The sequence below is a fragment of the Rasamsonia byssochlamydoides genome, assembly GCF_041956645.1.
Source record: "Rasamsonia byssochlamydoides strain NRRL 3658 unplaced genomic scaffold VTN77scaffold_72, whole genome shotgun sequence".
NCBI lineage: Eukaryota > Fungi > Ascomycota > Eurotiomycetes > Eurotiales > Trichocomaceae > Rasamsonia > Rasamsonia byssochlamydoides.
The window spans coordinates 103068-119907 of NW_027192455.1; the positions used below are offsets into that span (position 1 = coordinate 103068).

At 47.4% G+C, this 16840-nt stretch overlaps 4 protein-coding genes across 4 annotated transcripts; 1 reads left to right on the top strand and 3 right to left on the bottom strand.

The window, feature by feature from the left end:
• Positions 1-2914: 2914 nt before the first annotated feature.
• On the top strand, positions 2915-3258 carry VTN77DRAFT_8466 (uncharacterized protein; the record flags this gene model as incomplete). Its single annotated transcript, XM_069424967.1, has 2 exons — positions 2915-2979; positions 3063-3258. The coding sequence occupies 2 exons, from the start codon at positions 2915-2917 to the stop codon at positions 3256-3258; spliced, it is 261 nt and encodes an 86-aa protein (XP_069274660.1).
• A 2400-nt stretch (positions 3259-5658) lies between these two features.
• VTN77DRAFT_8467 (uncharacterized protein) lies at positions 5659-6636 on the bottom strand (the record flags this gene model as incomplete). The annotated part of the gene is made up of 4 exons (XM_069424968.1): positions 5659-5845; positions 5909-5991; positions 6075-6278; positions 6346-6636. The coding sequence occupies 4 exons, from the start codon at positions 6634-6636 to the stop codon at positions 5659-5661; spliced, it is 765 nt and encodes a 254-aa protein (XP_069274661.1).
• Positions 6637-6688: 52 nt separating this feature from the next.
• VTN77DRAFT_8468 (uncharacterized protein) lies at positions 6689-8583 on the bottom strand (the record flags this gene model as incomplete). Its single annotated transcript, XM_069424969.1, has 4 exons — positions 6689-6747; positions 6804-6879; positions 6957-6985; positions 7665-8583. The coding sequence occupies 4 exons, from the start codon at positions 8581-8583 to the stop codon at positions 6689-6691; spliced, it is 1083 nt and encodes a 360-aa protein (XP_069274662.1).
• A 1677-nt stretch (positions 8584-10260) lies between these two features.
• VTN77DRAFT_8469 (uncharacterized protein) lies at positions 10261-11583 on the bottom strand (the record flags this gene model as incomplete). The annotated part of the gene is made up of 6 exons (XM_069424970.1): positions 10261-10561; positions 10648-10774; positions 10847-10867; positions 10932-11097; positions 11171-11368; positions 11509-11583. The coding sequence occupies 6 exons, from the start codon at positions 11581-11583 to the stop codon at positions 10261-10263; spliced, it is 888 nt and encodes a 295-aa protein (XP_069274663.1).
• Between the last annotated feature and the right edge of the window lie 5257 nt (positions 11584-16840).

Below are 16840 nucleotides of genomic sequence, written 5' to 3' on the forward strand. Positions count from 1 at the left end.
TAGATAACAGGTTGAGACAATTGAAAATCTTCTTTTTGAATTTTGAAACCAGTCCAACTGGATTCAAGTAGTGGGAGCAAGTACATACCGGATCCTTCTAATATTTCTCTGATCGTAATATATCCAGTAGCCTATAAAGCAGAAAGCGAATAGGTGCGAACAGATTCGCTTGAGGCCGGTATAATGCCTAAACCAGGAAATCAGAACAAATTCCAACACTACAAAAGGAGAAGAGAAGGGATCTAACCAAGTAGGTAGTCGTGTGGAATTGCCAGAATTACTGACTGATGTTGAAATCTGGAGATATAATCCATGGTAAGCCGGATATCGAGATGGATGAAGAAGCTTGGATGATGCTTTCTGCGGCAGGAAGGTGCTTCTTGTCGCTGTAGGTAGATATGCAACCGTAAGCGCAGCCCTAGCCCTAAGCCGAAGTCGAAGCCCTGGGTCTTGTTCTGCGTCCGGGTCTCGCAGATGGGATAAGCTAACAGAATAAATAGTCTGCTTTCATCTGATTGAGTAGAATAAATAAAAAAATAGCATATGTCATGGAAAACGGTCGGACGTCATAATAAATATAATAAAAACTGGATCTCAGCTAAACTAAATTGAATACGCCATATATAAAGGAAATGGTACTAACAGAACGATCAGAAAGATGACGATGATGATGATGAATAGAAGATATACGCAGAAATGAATGACTTCCTATAAAATAAGCTAAATAAGCCCGTGTTCTATTCTGGGTGGTTCTGTCAGATTCTGCTGGCTGTTGGCCCAGTTCCAGGAAGAAACGACGCGATCTGTCTCATCTCGTCTTTCTCACCCGTGAATTTCACCCATGAATGAATGAATAAATGAAGTATGTGGTTATGTGGTTATCCGAGACAACGGCAACGAAACGCTTTCAAAGAGGTGGGATGGAATCAGAGTCAGAATTATATTGACCCCGCGCAGAAAAATTTGGATTTCTAATAAAGTATAATCAGCCTGATTTATTTTTATTTTATTTTTCTCGTGAGAGACGATTATTGATCTAGAAGGTCTTCTCACAAAAAAATTGTCTCGTCTTTTATTTTGTTTTAGTGTTGTTTGTATGTACTCTGCATTGGCTGAAACTAGGAATTCTGCCTATTTCGTAGTCAGTCAGTCAAATTAGATAAAATAAATTGTTGTTTTTATCGTATCCTGTACCGTTGACGGATTCCTTTGATCAGATCAGATCCCCTAGAGACCTGCCTCACAGTCTGTACTGAACACGTATGTATATCTCAGAGCCAAGGGAGGGGAGAGGTCTTTCTTTCCTTCTTCTTGTCTTTGGAATTTTACCATGTCTAGTGTGATTGGCGGCACATTTGATACAGACAGATAAAGAGTCATGCTCCCTTTGTCGGAAGAAACGATAAAGACAATCTCTTTTGACAAAGGACTAGACCTTGTACCTAACAAGACTGAAAGACGATTACTAGACAAGATTAAAATCATGAGAATCCAGCTAGATTGATTACAAGACCGAATCCCAGGGGGGGACATAGGATATGATTCCATCCCGTTCGTTTGTCTTGGGTATCCGCCTGCTTTACTGATGAGATCGCTTTGTTCCCGAACTCCTAGAACTTGACTGTTATAGGATGTAGGATGTGTGCTTCAGAAATGGTCGGCCTATTTACCTTCTGATGGTCAGCAATATCATATCCTTAATACACCCTAGTGCTTTACTCTGAGTAAACAATGATTGCCAGTAGATCACCTGGCTTAGTTACATACATACGTACAGTACCTATGTAGTTATGCAGGTAGCCGATTTAGGTAGTTAATGTTTGGATGGTTGGGTTTGGTTGGACAAGATGCCGAATAACGAACAACCAAACCATGAAATTGACTGAAATTAAATTAAATTGAAGAAACCAAAATGAACCGAGTATTGGTCCGAACGCCAACAAAACGTGGGGAAATGTGGGGGAGAAAGTCATGATTACGATTAATCTTGGCATATTCTTACTGTTAGCTATCTAGTGGATGTCTTCTGGATGCGACAAGCTAACCACCTAAGTAGACGATTCAAATTAAAGTAACTGATTATTAGCTTGAGCGGAGAAATAAGTACGAGGTAGCTATATATCAGACCAGACATACCTTCGTATATATCATCCATCTTATATTCCACATCTTTTCGTCGTCTTCTGACCAATTTCAGCCTTTCCTGCTATCCTGGAGACTATCATCAGATCGCCAGACGACTTAACACATCACATCACACAAGCACTACACGAGTACACTGCAGTACAGTACAGCCCAACTCATCATGTCACAGTACTTAAGCTCCCTCTTCTCCCTCGCCGGCAAAACGGCCATCGTCACCGGCGGCACCGGCGGCCTCGGGCTCGAAATGACTCTCGCGCTGGCCGAGGCAGGCGCCGACGTCGTCTCTATCGAGCTGCCCGATGAATCCCGATCGAACCTCCTGGCCGAGGGCGTCCAGAAAGCCGGACGCACCCTGCGCGTCTTCCATGCCGACGTGGCTGACAGCAAGGCGCTGCGCGAGACCTTCGCCAAGATCTGGGAGAGCGGCGTGATCCCGGATATTCTGCTCAACTGTGCGGGGATTAATCGAAGGGGGAAGGTGGAGGATTTTTCGGATGAGGATATTGATGCGGTAGCAACCCTCATAAAATAATAATAATAATTCTTACCCGTGAAACTACTACTGTGATGCATGAATTTCGTTTCTTATTGATGTTATTCAGGTCTTCGCCGTCAACCTCAAAGCCAGCTTCGTCGCCGCCCAAGAAGTCGGCCGCCGACTCCTCCAGCTGAATCGACCAGGGAAGATCATCAACGTTGCGAGCATCATCTCCTTCATCGGGAACGTCAACATCAGCCCTTACGCGGCGAGAAGGGGGGTGTGTTGCAGATGACCAAGGCGATGAGCAACGAGTGGGCGAGTCGGGGGATCCAGGTTAACTGTATCTGTCCGGGGTAGGAGCCAGCCTTCTGCCACTCTTACACTTTCCTTCACTGCAAATAAAGGATGCCATTAACCGATTCTTTTGTCATTCTAGGTACGTCAAAACCCCCCTAACCGAGGTGTATATCCGCGACAAGGCATATCACGACTACATCATCGACCGAACGCCCGCGGGACGATGGGGCCTGCCAGAAGATTTCCGCGGGGCGATAGTGTTTCTGGCCAGCCAGGCGAGCAATTACGTTACTGGGACGAGTCTTGTTGTGGATGGGGGGCTGATTGCGAAGTGATTCACAAACTAGTTAACTACGAGATTCGCTTGCGGTTAGAATGAAATGAAGATGCTTGTAGGATACTCATATGGAATGAGCAGGATAGTATCTATTATTGAGATTGTACTTACGAAGGAATACCCTGAGTGCTATTGAATGCTACGTGCTGCGCAGTTTGATGTCTATCGGAGACGTTGTCTCCTAGACGAGTAAATAAATAGCTTAAGTGACAGAGAGTACCTTCGTACCGATAGGTCAAGGATAAAGGATACATGCAGACTTTACATATTATAGGTCTATTCTTCTCATGATGGCTGTATATACAGAAGGAAAATGTTAGGAAGGAAGGATAATTTCTTGTAATTCCTGCAAGTTCCCTCTTTTTGACTTGTTCTATTCTTGTCTCTTGTCTTTTTTCTTTCTTCTCACCTCTCTTCTCTCTTCTCTCTCTTTCTCTCTCTATTTTTTGCCACGAAATGAATCCTATATGATAAAGTGTTAACTGACATCTCATGATTAAAAAAAAACATTTCAGATGAGGTATACCAATATCAGAGATTTCTAGATGGCAAGAGACTGTACACAGCGTATTGAGCATTTTGCATCTCCTTCCATTGGAACGTGGGTATTTGAAGTCAAAGCATACTCGGAATACGAGTACACATCATATATCCAGATTCTGCAGAAAACCGTATAATCTACAGGATATACTATGGCAGAAATCTCCCTTCAATCCCTCAAAAGTTCACCCTTGAAAATGAACACTAAAGCCAGATTTCTTCAAGACTGAAATCACATGGTAGAATATTCGTCGGACATGTAAGAAAAGTTTTATTAGGATTCTCGACTTCACTATTATCCGATAAAATTTGGATTATGCTTAGTACAGAAGTGTGAAAAGCCATTATAATTCAAAATCGAAATATTTTCTAAACAAAGAATTTCAGGCAATTCTTCATTTAAAAAATACGTTTGTTATAATAGCGTTATCATGGAATTTTATTGAGAAATAAAACGTTTTGTAGGATAATGGGAGAAATGCGGCAGTGAACACAAACTTTAGACGACGTATTGTAGATGGGAACTTAGCTTTCATTTTATGCAAGATTATACCGCAATTCATATGGCCGACGCTTCGAAGCAGTGGTTTGAGAATGAGGGTACGTATTTATTACTTGGCTTGAGTGCCTACCTTATTATCCGAGAACCTATGGTTCCCACCCAAAGAAGGTGTGCACAACATCAATCAATCCTACAATGGAATCCACCCTGGGGAATGAAGACGGGTTGAATCATGGAGCAAAAAAAAAAAGGAAAAAGGAAAAAGAAAAAAGAAAAGGAAAGGGAAAGGAAAAGGAAAAGGAAAGAAAGAAAAAAAGAAAGGAAGAAAAAGCATTTTTTTTTCTCTGTCGATGAAATAGGCAGCTTCTACCGTTCTAGCTTACAATACCACATCCCAGACAGATGATACCTATACAGCACAATATATCATGTACAGCTAGCTACAGTACGTGCTTTGGAGGCTTCTATTACTGTACTGAATATACAGACACTATCCAGGAAGAAAAAAAACCAATGTGACTGAACGATTATTAATATAATCATAGCCTTCTAACCAATATGTTTATCTGCTCTCCGCGTTGTTTTCTTCTTTTTCTTTTTTTTTTTTAACCCAACACAACTGAGCTGCCGTTCCGGTTCAACTTCTTGATTCTTATTGAATCCTTGCCGCTGCTTGCTTAGACAGACAGAAAACAGGCATTACCTATAGTGAATCGAATCACATACTGTCAGGCCCTTTTTTCTTTTTGTGTGTAGATATGTTTTGCATTCTTGAATTTTGAATCCACTACTATATTATTAGGTTGGTGGGTGTAGGAGCTTTTTATTTTTTTTTTATTTTTTATTTTTTCCTTTTTTCATTCTCGTCCTCTTTCTTACCCGATTCGATTCGATTAAGTGCTACTTCCTTGTCATCTATCCCTTACCCTTGCTGCATATAATATTGTCATGAATCATGAATTCAATCAATAAACTAATGTTGTTTTGTTGTATGGTAGTAGTCTTTGTCTGTAGTACGTAGGTGGTAATTCAAAAAGGAAGGAATAAAGAAAGAAAGAAAGAAGAAATCAATTGTTTTGATAATGTTTTAGCCGTCCACCGTAAGTCGTAGTCGATTAGAACATTAGAGACAGATTTATCTCTGCTGGCAATATTCAAACTGACGAAAAGTACAGTACCGGGCAGCCAGAATTCGGCGTTTCATAAATCCTAGAGGTCCACAGACCTGATTTACATCTACGTATATAACTATGAGACGCTGCAGGGCAGGGCAAAGCGGTAAATTCGAACACTTCATGTGGTAAATACTTGCAAGATCCAGGTTCAACACCACACAATATGACACTATACTACCAGCTAATTCAACGATCTCCCCCCATCGACCGGCAGCTCAATACCCGTAATAAAGCTCGCCTCGTCGCTGGCCAGAAAGGCCGCCGCATTGGCGACATCCGCCGGAGTCGCGAACCGGCCCAGTGGGATCCCGGAAAGGTAGGTCTGGCGATTCTCGGGCGTGTCTTGCTTGCCCAGGACGAGAGGGATCCTACATTAAAAATCAGTAACGATTCTTGAAATGCGTCGTGCTGGGCATCAGAGGAGAACTCACATGGCCGTCTCTCCTACTACCGGGCAGATAGCGTTGCATCGGATGTTGTCCTTGGCTAATTCCGCAGCTAGACCTTTTGTTGCCTGTCCACATTATCGATCGTGAGTAACCTCGTTCGATGGATAGATAGATCAGACTTGCAGTGAACGAACTGTGTCAGACTTACTGCACTGACAGCCCCCTTACTGGCTGCATACCATACCAGATTGGGCCGTGGTCGAGGCGCGCTGATGCTGGAGATGTTGACAAAGACGCCGCCGCGGCCCTGCTGGCGGAAGACGGGCACGATCACTTTTGCGCTGTGGTAGAGGCTCTTCGTGTTGATGCGGATCAGCCGGTCGAATTCCTGCTCCACGACTTCGATTGAGGGCTGCATATCTCTCAGCATGGATCTTCCAAGATCACCTCACGTATATACGTATATGTGGCAGACGTACCATCGCTATATTAACAACACCCGCATTGTTGACCACGACATCGACCTGGCCAAACTGCGCCAGCGCTGTATCGATGGCCTTTCGCCAGTCCGCTTCCACCGACACGTCGCCCGTAACGAACACAGCGGTGCCAGGCGGCTGGGCGGCTGCGACTCTCTCGGCGTTGGCAGTGTTGATGTCGACGAGCACGACCTTTGCGCCCTCCTCGATGAATTTCTTTGTGATGCCTTCGCCGAAGCCTTGCCCGGCGCCGGTGACGATGGCGACTTTTTCGGCAAGTCTACCTGGCATGGTGATTGTAATTGATTGATCTATCGAGGAAGGGAAGGAAGAAAAAAATAGATTAATCGATAATCCTCAAGAGCGATAGTCGGGGATAAATAATTAGTTGGCGTCGGTTGTCTGTCCTCATCAATTAACGTAGTGCTATACAAAGCGGGGTGGTGGTCGGCTCTCACCTGCAACGAGGAAGTATGTATGTACATATGTATGTACATCCATCACGGGCGTCGCCAGCCTTGAGTATCGTGCCTGCTGGGGGGTTGTTAGACATACCTAGGTACAGGTACCTAGGTAGCTTCGAGTGCGTAAGCAGAAAGAGGGTACTGTACGGGAGTTTTGTTGGGCAATCCCAGTGTCACTCTCAGCTCAATTCAAGTCCGCGACCTGACTTGGCATTGGTCCATTTTGCAATACCGTTGACCTTAGGTATCTACTCGGTGGTACTGTACCTCCCTAGGTAGTATCTAGGTACAAACAGGCAGCACCTAGTACCTGGTAGCTGGTACGTAGTAGTGGGTACACCCGCAGATCATATCAGCAGGCCCATCCCCAACCAGGAAAGGCGGGGAAAGCAGAGTGCGGGGTATCGCGGGGCCCCGGGTGATCCTTCTTCTGTTTGCTACGACTCTCTGAGGTTAGGTATCACCACAAATGATTACCTAGATACCTAAAGGTAAAAAAAGCTTCTTCCGTAATCAGTAGAAGTGGCACGAGGGATATATCGTAATTTATCAGCCGGTGTTACTCCCAACGCAGTATAAGGATCTTTTCACTAGAGAGACTTTTATTTTACCTCCATGTTATCCTTGATACTGCACCTTAATAGTGAATAATGTAGGCTATTTTGTTGTGCAAAATCCTACCGCATGTCTGACTCTATTCTATACGCTTCTTGACTATTTAAACCTGTCTGCGCAGTGCGAGATGGGAAACCAGGATGAATGCAATAATGTCCTGTTCTGGATCTGCAACTGCATCTAAAGAAAAGGCTATATACGTGATCTATCATCATGAGTCTTTTCTCTCCGTGCAGGTACCACACGTAGCACATCTAGCACGTCCAGTACCACTTTCCACCGTAGTGGTCGACAACTGCATATCGACAAAAGTCTTCACATCCTGCAGCGCCATCTTCGTATTCTCATGCTTCTCAGGCGGAAAGAGGATAAACCCGTGCGGACTGCCCGGGTAGATCTTCAGCACGGCTTCCTTGCAAGCAATCATCCAGCGCGTGCTCATAAAGACCGAGTCCTCGAGCAGACAGTCTTCCGTGCCGATAGTGAACAGCGCCGGCGGGAGGTCCAGACTCGCCAGATCGGCAAAGAACGGTGACACATCCGGCGCCGTGAGCTGCCGCTCGTCGTCCTTTATGCCCGGCACATAGGCGTCGCGGAAATGGACCATCATGTCCTCGTCGAGGATGAGCGTTGGCTGCCGGCGAAACAGCTTCGTGCCGGGCTGCCACCGCAGCGAGTAGGCGCCGTAATGCAGCAGCAGCCCCTTCAGCCGGAAGGAGGCGAGCTCTTGCACCGACGACTGCAGAAGCCGAAGCGCGGTGACGATAGAGAGGTGCGCCCCTGCGCTCTCGCCGCCGATGAAGACCAGCTGCGTGCCGAAGCATCGCGACGCGTGCGTTATCAGCCAGCTCGCGATGTCAAAGCAGTCGTCTGGCCCAGCAGGGTACGGATGCTCCGGGGCGAGGCGGTACCCTACCGACAGGCAGACCAGGCCACATCGGTCGGCGATCTCCTGGAGGTAGACATCTGACGATGCCTCGTCGTTGAGCACCCATCCGCCGCCGTGGACGTGCAGGAACAGACCCCGAACTGGACCCTGACCTGGCCGCAGCACGCGACACGGAATCATTCGATCGGTATCTCGAGAAGGGATGCTGAACAGCTCCGCAGTGGGAAGCAAAGTCGCAGCAGGGAGGGGCGTGAGACCATTCTTCCGCATGAGTCGGTATTCTGCTGCGCCAACCTGGTAGCATATAATCGATGTAAGCATCCGCACAGCATTAAATCCAAGATAATATTATTTCTAGAAATAAGAAAAACTAAATAGTCAACTCACCTCCCACCATTTTGGCACCCCCGCTTCAATCTCCTGAAGTTGCTGGTTGAATGCGAATGTCTCGGAGGTGATTGCGGAAGGGCGAAACTTGGCCCAGTTGACGGATAGGTCGCTTTGGAGGGATGGAGCAGGGACACGTCCATCCGCGACGCCGTTAGCGGTGTCATCGTCAGTAGTCTGTTGTTGGGGATGATGAGAAGAGTAGGACCAGGGAATTCTTATTTCTGTGCCCGCCATAGTAATAATAAACGAACGGACGATGGATCGGATCAGATCCCGTCTCGGGTTCAGCTGAACTGGACAAATATTGAGCCGGACTGCGCGTCTGACTGATCCTCTAGAAAAGGTAAAGGCAAGGTAATGTATGGACAAAACCGCTCGCTCACTCACTATACTACGAGCTATGCGTTATGTATATATAGGTACAGTACAGTATGGTGCCAACCAGGCTGATCGCTAGCGGCGTGGCCTCTGTCCTTTCATGCTTAATTAACCGATTCTCGATTATTACCATCCTTAGTAGGATTAGGATTTATTTAGGTAGGTAAGTTAGGTACCTACATAGGCTCTCAAAGACCAGTTAGGTCGCATTTCATGATCATTATTCATGCTTAGCTATCAATGTGTCCTTACTAATGTTGTATTCTTAATATATTTTCTGTCGATGCAAAAATTATTGAAGACGATCCCTTTTGATTAGTATAACAGGGCCACAAAAAGACGACGACGATTAGGGAAGAGAGGCTGATTATATATAAGCCCAAATCTTACCTAAAGAGCGGGGTCGATCTGTCTGACTCGTGCCATTCTTTTCTTTCGTCTCGGATACTACTCCGTAAATAGTTAACTGTTTGCTTCAGTGGTGACCTCGCTGGAAGGCTTCTTGCATTTTTAGTTTTTTTTTTTTTTTAAAAAAAAAAGATTTAAAAAAAAATATCCCAAGTGATACCATATATTGCGTAAGTGAATATAAGGTATATATATATAAAAACTAGAGCCAACTTTCTTCTTTTTTTTTAAAAAAAAAAAAACAAAAACAACAATTAACTTTATTTAAAAGGGTTATTAAATGATACTTCGAGATTATTACCTTTTTGAAAATAAAAATTAGATAAATATAGGTAAATGCTACTAGATATAACCATAGATTCTGTAAAAGATAGATCAAAAATATACGGAATTATATATCGAATTTATTTAAAGGAAATAGCTCACTTAACAACTATCATAGTAGTAAACAGTTTTGTTTTTTTTTTCTATACCAAGGTTTGAATTCAATTAATTATCTATAAATTTGAAAAATCTGTTTCTTTTTTTCATGAATATAATTAACAGTGTATGGTTTTGTGGAGATCTAGATTACGTGCTAGAGTTGTCAAAATGGAAAGTGAACAGAGACTTTTGACCAGCTACTGTACATACATATCAATCAACAAGAGCCTCTCTCAGCCTGTTTCCACACCACCTTTCAGGATGGGTTAATTTATTCCCACTGCAGTCATCATGCCATATCATACATATAGGTCTTCCCACGATTATTCTTCTCATTATCGATCGATCTCACTTCTGCTGACTGTCGCTACCATATTCAAAGAACCCCGACCCAGTCTTCACGCCGAGCCGGCCTTCATCCACCATCTTCTGCAACAGCCGTCGCGGCCCCTCGGGGATCATCCCGGGTCGAGTCTCGCTGTAGTGCTTCTCAATGTCCAGGACGACGTCTAGCCCGACTACGTCCATCTGCTCGAATGGCCCCTTGGGCGTCTTGAGCACGCTCTTGAAGATGGTGTCTACCTCTTCCGGTGTGGCGACGCCTTCGTCGAGGACGAGGAGTGCTTCGCGTTTGATGGCCGCCCAGATTCTGATGTCGTTAGTTGTGCGCTCTCGAAAAAGGCACGAAAGAGAGAGAGAGAGAGGGAGAGGGAGAAAGGGAGAGAAACAACATACCTGTTGTAAATAAAGCCCGTCGACATGCGACGAACATGGAAAGGCTGAAAGCCGTGCTTCCTCGTCTCCTCCATCAAGCGGGAGATGATTTCAGGGTTGGTCTCGTCGGAGCCCATGATCTCAATTGCTATGTCAGTCAGCATTTTTTCTCTTTTTTTCCCAACAATCTCATCGAATGTTCGCTCTTTTAAGTACTTACCAGGCGTTTCGGGTGGCCAGTCTGGAGGAAAGTCAGCATCAGTACGTTATGTATAATCTATAATTTATTTCTGGCTTGGACTTACATGAATGCAAACTCACGAATCGATCGCGATGCTTCACGTCCAGATTCTTCAAGATCTCTAAAATCGTATAGCTGCTCGAATTGGACGCGATGATGGTGTCCGGCGCAGCAGCCTCATCCATCTGCTTGATGACTTCGCGCTTGAGCTCGAGCGATTCCGGCACACACTGTTCAAAACCTGTCAGCTTGAAGCCCTACCAGCGAGGGCATAGACAGAGAGTATGTAATTTGGAAACTTACCTCAACAAGAAGCCACGAATTCGATACCGCATGCTCCAGGCCCTTCTGAGGAGAGGACGTGATTATCGACCCCCATCTGTCGACCTTGCGCGCGATTTCGACATTGTTTAATCGCAGCGCTTGGATCTCGTCCCACGCCCGGGAGAGCTGTTTCTCGTTCTGGTCAATGAGGTGGACTGGTCGGCCGAGTCGAGACCACTAGTAGCGAGAAAGTCAATATATAAAGTAGGCACCTTTGTTAGATGATATTATGACTGATGACAAGACAAGTTTAAATATATATATGTAGGGAATGACCGTATATCTAATATCTGTATCCGACGGAGTGATATACGTACCATATATGCAAGCCGTCTCCCCTGCGACCCGGCCCCCAGCAGGGTGACAGCTTTCTTCACGGCTTGCGACGCCATAGCTATGTAGGTAACTAGCTAAGAGCGATCGAGTTATGTAATAATGTAAGCTACCCTAGGCCCCTCACGGTCGAATACTCAATCCCAGCAAGCGAGTCCAGTCACGAGATGAAAAATTGATTATTTTATGTTCTATTTTATTCCTGTCTATTTATTGAATTTTTTCCATTGCGATGAACTTGGTTTCTGGCTTACTCGCTATTAAGTAATGACGTCGTCCGTCCCTTCCGCTGGACCGCGCGCAAGACCTCGGCTTCTTACAGGCCGGTTTGCTATTGGCTGGCTCCGCGGCCGGACTAGCGCCGGATCAGGGCTTAGCTTAGGGCTTAGGGTCAGTGCTGCCATTTATTCCAAATCCAGGTCCTTATCTCGGGCTTCAAGTCTTCTCCCCGCATGGAGAAGATGATCTTCTCTGCATTGCTTTCCTTGATTGTGGTATCTTGCGGGGTTTCTTGTGTTCGCTCCATCCGGGCACTGTATTCCTGTTCATACGTCATGGTCTGGCAGAACGCTGCCGCCTCATTCACCGCCCTGGAGGCTTTGTAAATTGTTCCTGTCCACCATTAGACCTCCAGAGAAAGTCGGGTACAAGCATTCCACTTTCATCGTCCTCCCTTTGTTAGGTAGCCCTGTACTCCGTAAGGAAGAGTTGAAACTGGAAGTGATAAGTGATTTCACCGAAGCGAAAGACTCCCATTGGCCACATCTACTCCGGACTTAGGAAGGATCCATCTGATCTGGGGAAAGTGCGAGCTAGATCGTCCCGGTGCTTGACTACCTGTCAGTCGACTGCCACCAGCAATCAGTCGTGAAACAGACCTGGGAGCTGGTGACATTCTGGTACTCTCTTGCCCTTGTTAGCCCGATCGCTCTCTTTGCCATAATATTCTACAAGCAGATTCAGCCCAGGCTAAGTATTGTCCCGAACAGGACACTTTCGAGCAGGTTATGCCATGGTATTGGGTGCAGGATGGTGCGAGCGTGCTGCGGCGCAAACTATTTGACAAGAAAGACAATATCTCCAACTTAGAAAAGCTTTTGACTTTGAGGACGTCTCCGTCAAGGGTCAACATCAAGATCACGAGATCCCCAGCTGATAGACATGACATCACTGGCTCCTTCCCTAAGCTAGTCTGACGCCACTGTTAACGGCTTCCTCGAACAACCATATGCCCTCTCATTCTTATTCCTGCGCCGACCGCTACGAATCGTACTCAATCAACCCCGACGGCATCGTCATCCAATTCCAGTCCACTCTCGTCGCCCCCGTCACCGGTATCTCCGCCATCGCTTCTGTTCATATTATCGTGACTCCCCACTTGAGCCAGACTGGATTGATTGCTCGTCCTCCGCATCGCTCACCGCTGGCCTAGCCATAAAAAATGAGTAATGCTTCGATAGTGGCCGTCCTTGGCAGATATAGCCCATGGGAGTGTGTCCGATATCTTGGCCTTTCCGCGTGACAGCAAACCACTCTTCGAGGAAGCCGATAGGGTTGTCTGTAAACGAAAGACTCTCTGTCTCATGGAGATAACGTACGATGTCACCGTACTCTGCATATTCAAAGTACAGGCGGCCGGCCAGAATACCCAGTTCAATGATCAGCCGGTTCGGGAGCCCCTTACCTTCCTCGAGACTCGGCAGGGAGTAGAACCTGAGACGATTAAACTGTAGCATGCTTTTAGTAACTGGTGCAGCATACACGAGGAGATGCGCCCCCGGTGGGTTATCCAACCCTCGAATCACCGGAATGAGGCCCTCTGCTTCTTCCGGGATGACGACGAGTGCCGTCTGGGTTTTTGGACTCCAGACAATCCAATGTACCGGACGCTGCGTGCGTAAGAGGGTTAGTATATTCCCATTTGTGGGATTTGTGTGTTCTACTGACCAGGAAATCATCATGCCAGCCACTTCTCTTCAACTTGACGCTTCTGGTAAATTCTGTCGAAACAAAAAGACGGGATTTGCTGGCAGGGCGGATTCCGTACTTGTGACCCAGTGTCGTTCGTCGCAGAGCTGAGAAGGCTGGTTCATACCCTTCAGATCCGAGCAGTTCACCCGTCTCTACAAAGTGCACCAAGGCTCGATGCAGCCCAGGAAAGGTTAAGGCTTCGAAGTGCACCGGCCGCTGGACTTGCCGCACCTCCTCGACCTGAAAGGCGACTTCTCGCTCCTGTTCAACCTCCTGGAATGCTGAGCTAGGATGGGTTGTCTCGCTGCTGTTCTTCAGGCCCTCTTGCTGCCTCTTCAGCTCCTCCCAAAACTCCTGCAACTTTCCCTGTCCGCTTAATCCACTTTCTACAAACTCGCCTTCCGGTCTGGGCTTGTATAGCTGCTCCAGCGTTTGTTGTTCTGGCTGTAGCAGCACCTTTAGATACGCTTCTCGGTGGTCGGAGTTGGTCAGAAACTTCGCGTGTGCCGACGCGGCTTGCATCCGGCGGCAGAAGTCATATCCCTGCGCCAGGTACAAATGCTGTAGTTGCTCGTTGCTCCGGCAAGTCTGCTCGAGAAGCCAGCTGACAACGTCGGACGCATCGACGCTGTCCCCGGGGGATTTTTGACGAAGATCTAAGATACTCTGGTGGACTTCGGGGGAGGCAATGAACACAATAGACTGCGATGTTCCCAATTGTCGGAGTCTCATGGCAGCTAGATCTCAATTAGTCCAAGTACCCAGGCAAAGGGAGATTTATATACCTTGAACGGTGTGATCTTTCGTCTGCCCGAGACTCAAAGTCAACGCCCCACGGGCCGACTCGGGAAACTTGAGATCAGTCCCACGAGTGTGAGCCTCATCCAGATAAACGAGACAATTCTCCAGATTGTCGACAAATGGAGATGCCAAAAGGGGCACGACTTTGTCATTGCGATCTAGCACCCAGGCCTTGTTATCCACGTCGAAGTAGACCGTCGCAGGTGCTTCATGATCAATGTGTAGCCATTGTTGGACGAGACTTTTGTTGTCTAACTCCAAGATATGCGCCCCAGCGTCAATGAGGAGACGAATGCCCATGTCTTGGAGCCGAGAGAGGAATTGAATTTCAGATAGCCGTTTCCCATTCGACTGGGCAGCAACCACATACGATCTGTTCCGCGCCTGTAGTAGGTAAGTGAGCACCTCTGCATTGGTATGCGATAACCCCGGGAGATCCTCTTGTCGGATGGTCAACGGCAGCATCCGTCGGTTGTCGTTTGTACCGCTGAATCCGGTCGTCAACGCCGACAAGCCGGACTTTGATTGCTTATCCCTGAAAGAAAACAGAGGAATATCCCACCCAGATGCCTGCAACTTTTGGCTGAATTGTTTAGCGTGGATTGGAAACACGAAGTGGTTTAAGTAGTCCTCAATCACAACGACGACGAAACGCAGGTGTTCCCAAATTGCCCGAATCTGCCCATCGTCGTCAATGTTGATTAGATTCCAATGCCGAAGCGACTCCGGGAGCGTGGCGGAGTGATGTGTCCAACGATCATACTCGCTAGATGGATCGTCCGCCCGCAATATATGCTGCAGAGCCTGACGCAGCTGCGGGATAGTCAGTCCGCTATAATAGAACGCCAGACAAGTGAAGAGAATGGCGACATCAGGATGACCCCACTCTGCCTGCTCGGACGGTACCCCTTTGGCATGGAACGGAACAGCAATTGGATCACGCTTGGGGTGCAACCCATACTGAACATTCCACCGTTTTTTTAGACACAACAGAAGGATACCGTGCACCAGCAATCCGCGCAGCAAGAAGAGATTCTTGACTGCAGCGGGCTGACCTGCAAAGGCCCGGCATGCACATTCCGTGACTGCTACATCGACTCTGGCATCAGAGAGAAACGCTCGAACCGCCTGCTGGTCGTGTTTTGCGGCCATCGGAAGAATTGGGGTCTGACCATGGCAGATGTCGTCTACCAGACGTTGATGCAAAGCGTGTTCGACGTCCCGACGCAGAAAATGGATAAACGGGAATCCTTCCATCCTCCGTCGCACGACCTCGACACTACGTGGGTATTCCAGTTGGAGATCCTGCAAATGGATTTCAACTAAACTGAGCAGCTTCTGCGCAACCTTCCACCGGTGCGGCTGTCCGTCCAGCGCCAGCTGTGGGCCACTGGGATAGATCAGCTGCGTCCTCACTCCCAGAGTGAAGTCAGATTCGTCAAGGACATCGCTGCATACTTCTTGCAACCAGGACTGCACGGTCACCATGGCGCTCGCGGGTTTCAGTCGCGCATCCGAGAGACACTGGTGTCCGCTGAGCATGAAGGACAGTACATGCTCCGGGAGCGTGAGGATAATGCCGGACTGATTGAGGAGCTCTTCGTGGAGGCTCCGATATTCCTGGATGGTGCTGAGGGCGGTCGAGGTTTTGCGAGAGAAAGGGACATGTCGGATTTCCCGACCTACAAGACCTCCGAGTCTGGATTGAAGGATCTGTGCGGTTTGCGTTAGTAACGCCTTTGGCACGATCAATCGAGCAAGGCTCTTTCTATTGGCAAGGATGCAGGACACCATGGGCATAATCACGGATGTTTTCCCTTGCACTGTGTTAGTCCCTTCTGGTCAGGTACAGGTTTACTTGTCTCTCTTACCTTGGCCCATGTTCATCTGGAGCACTGAATTGGACCTCGATGCTGGGGAAATGGTGGCACGCGCTACATCCACCTGGTCATTGCGGATTAGGATGTTGGCGTCAATCTCGAGCAGAAGCCAATCTGGATATTCCTGTGGCTGCCAATTGCCATGTCCGAGGTTTTTCTGTTCTTCCTGGAGTCTCCGGGCGTCGTTTTTCCTCTGGGCGTCAAGGATGCGCAGCACATGTTGAATTCGCGTTATGGAAACAGCATATGCAAGCAAGGCTTCCCTCATCTGCCGGCTCATTCCATTGTGGGCTGTTGTTCGCAGCTGCTCGAGCAGTGTCACTGGTGTGAGACATGGCCATAGATTGCCGGCTTGTAGCCAAACGTGTCGAGCCTCACCTGCAGCAAGGGCATCACAGATGGCTTGAAATCCGTCCTTCATCGTCTTCTGAGCTTCCAAAATCCTGGATTCTATATCGGAAACGGCAAGGAAGTGTGGGGGCAATTCTTCTAGCATCCGGAGCTGTTCAAGTGCGGCCAAGCTGCCCTTCAAGTCCTCCCCATACTCTCTCCGAATGGGGCTGGGAGAATTGACCATGGTATCAACAATGGCCTTGAGCTCTTCGATTTCAGGAGCAGGAGCCTGGATTCTTGCTCTCATGGGACTAAATCCCGCGTCACGCAA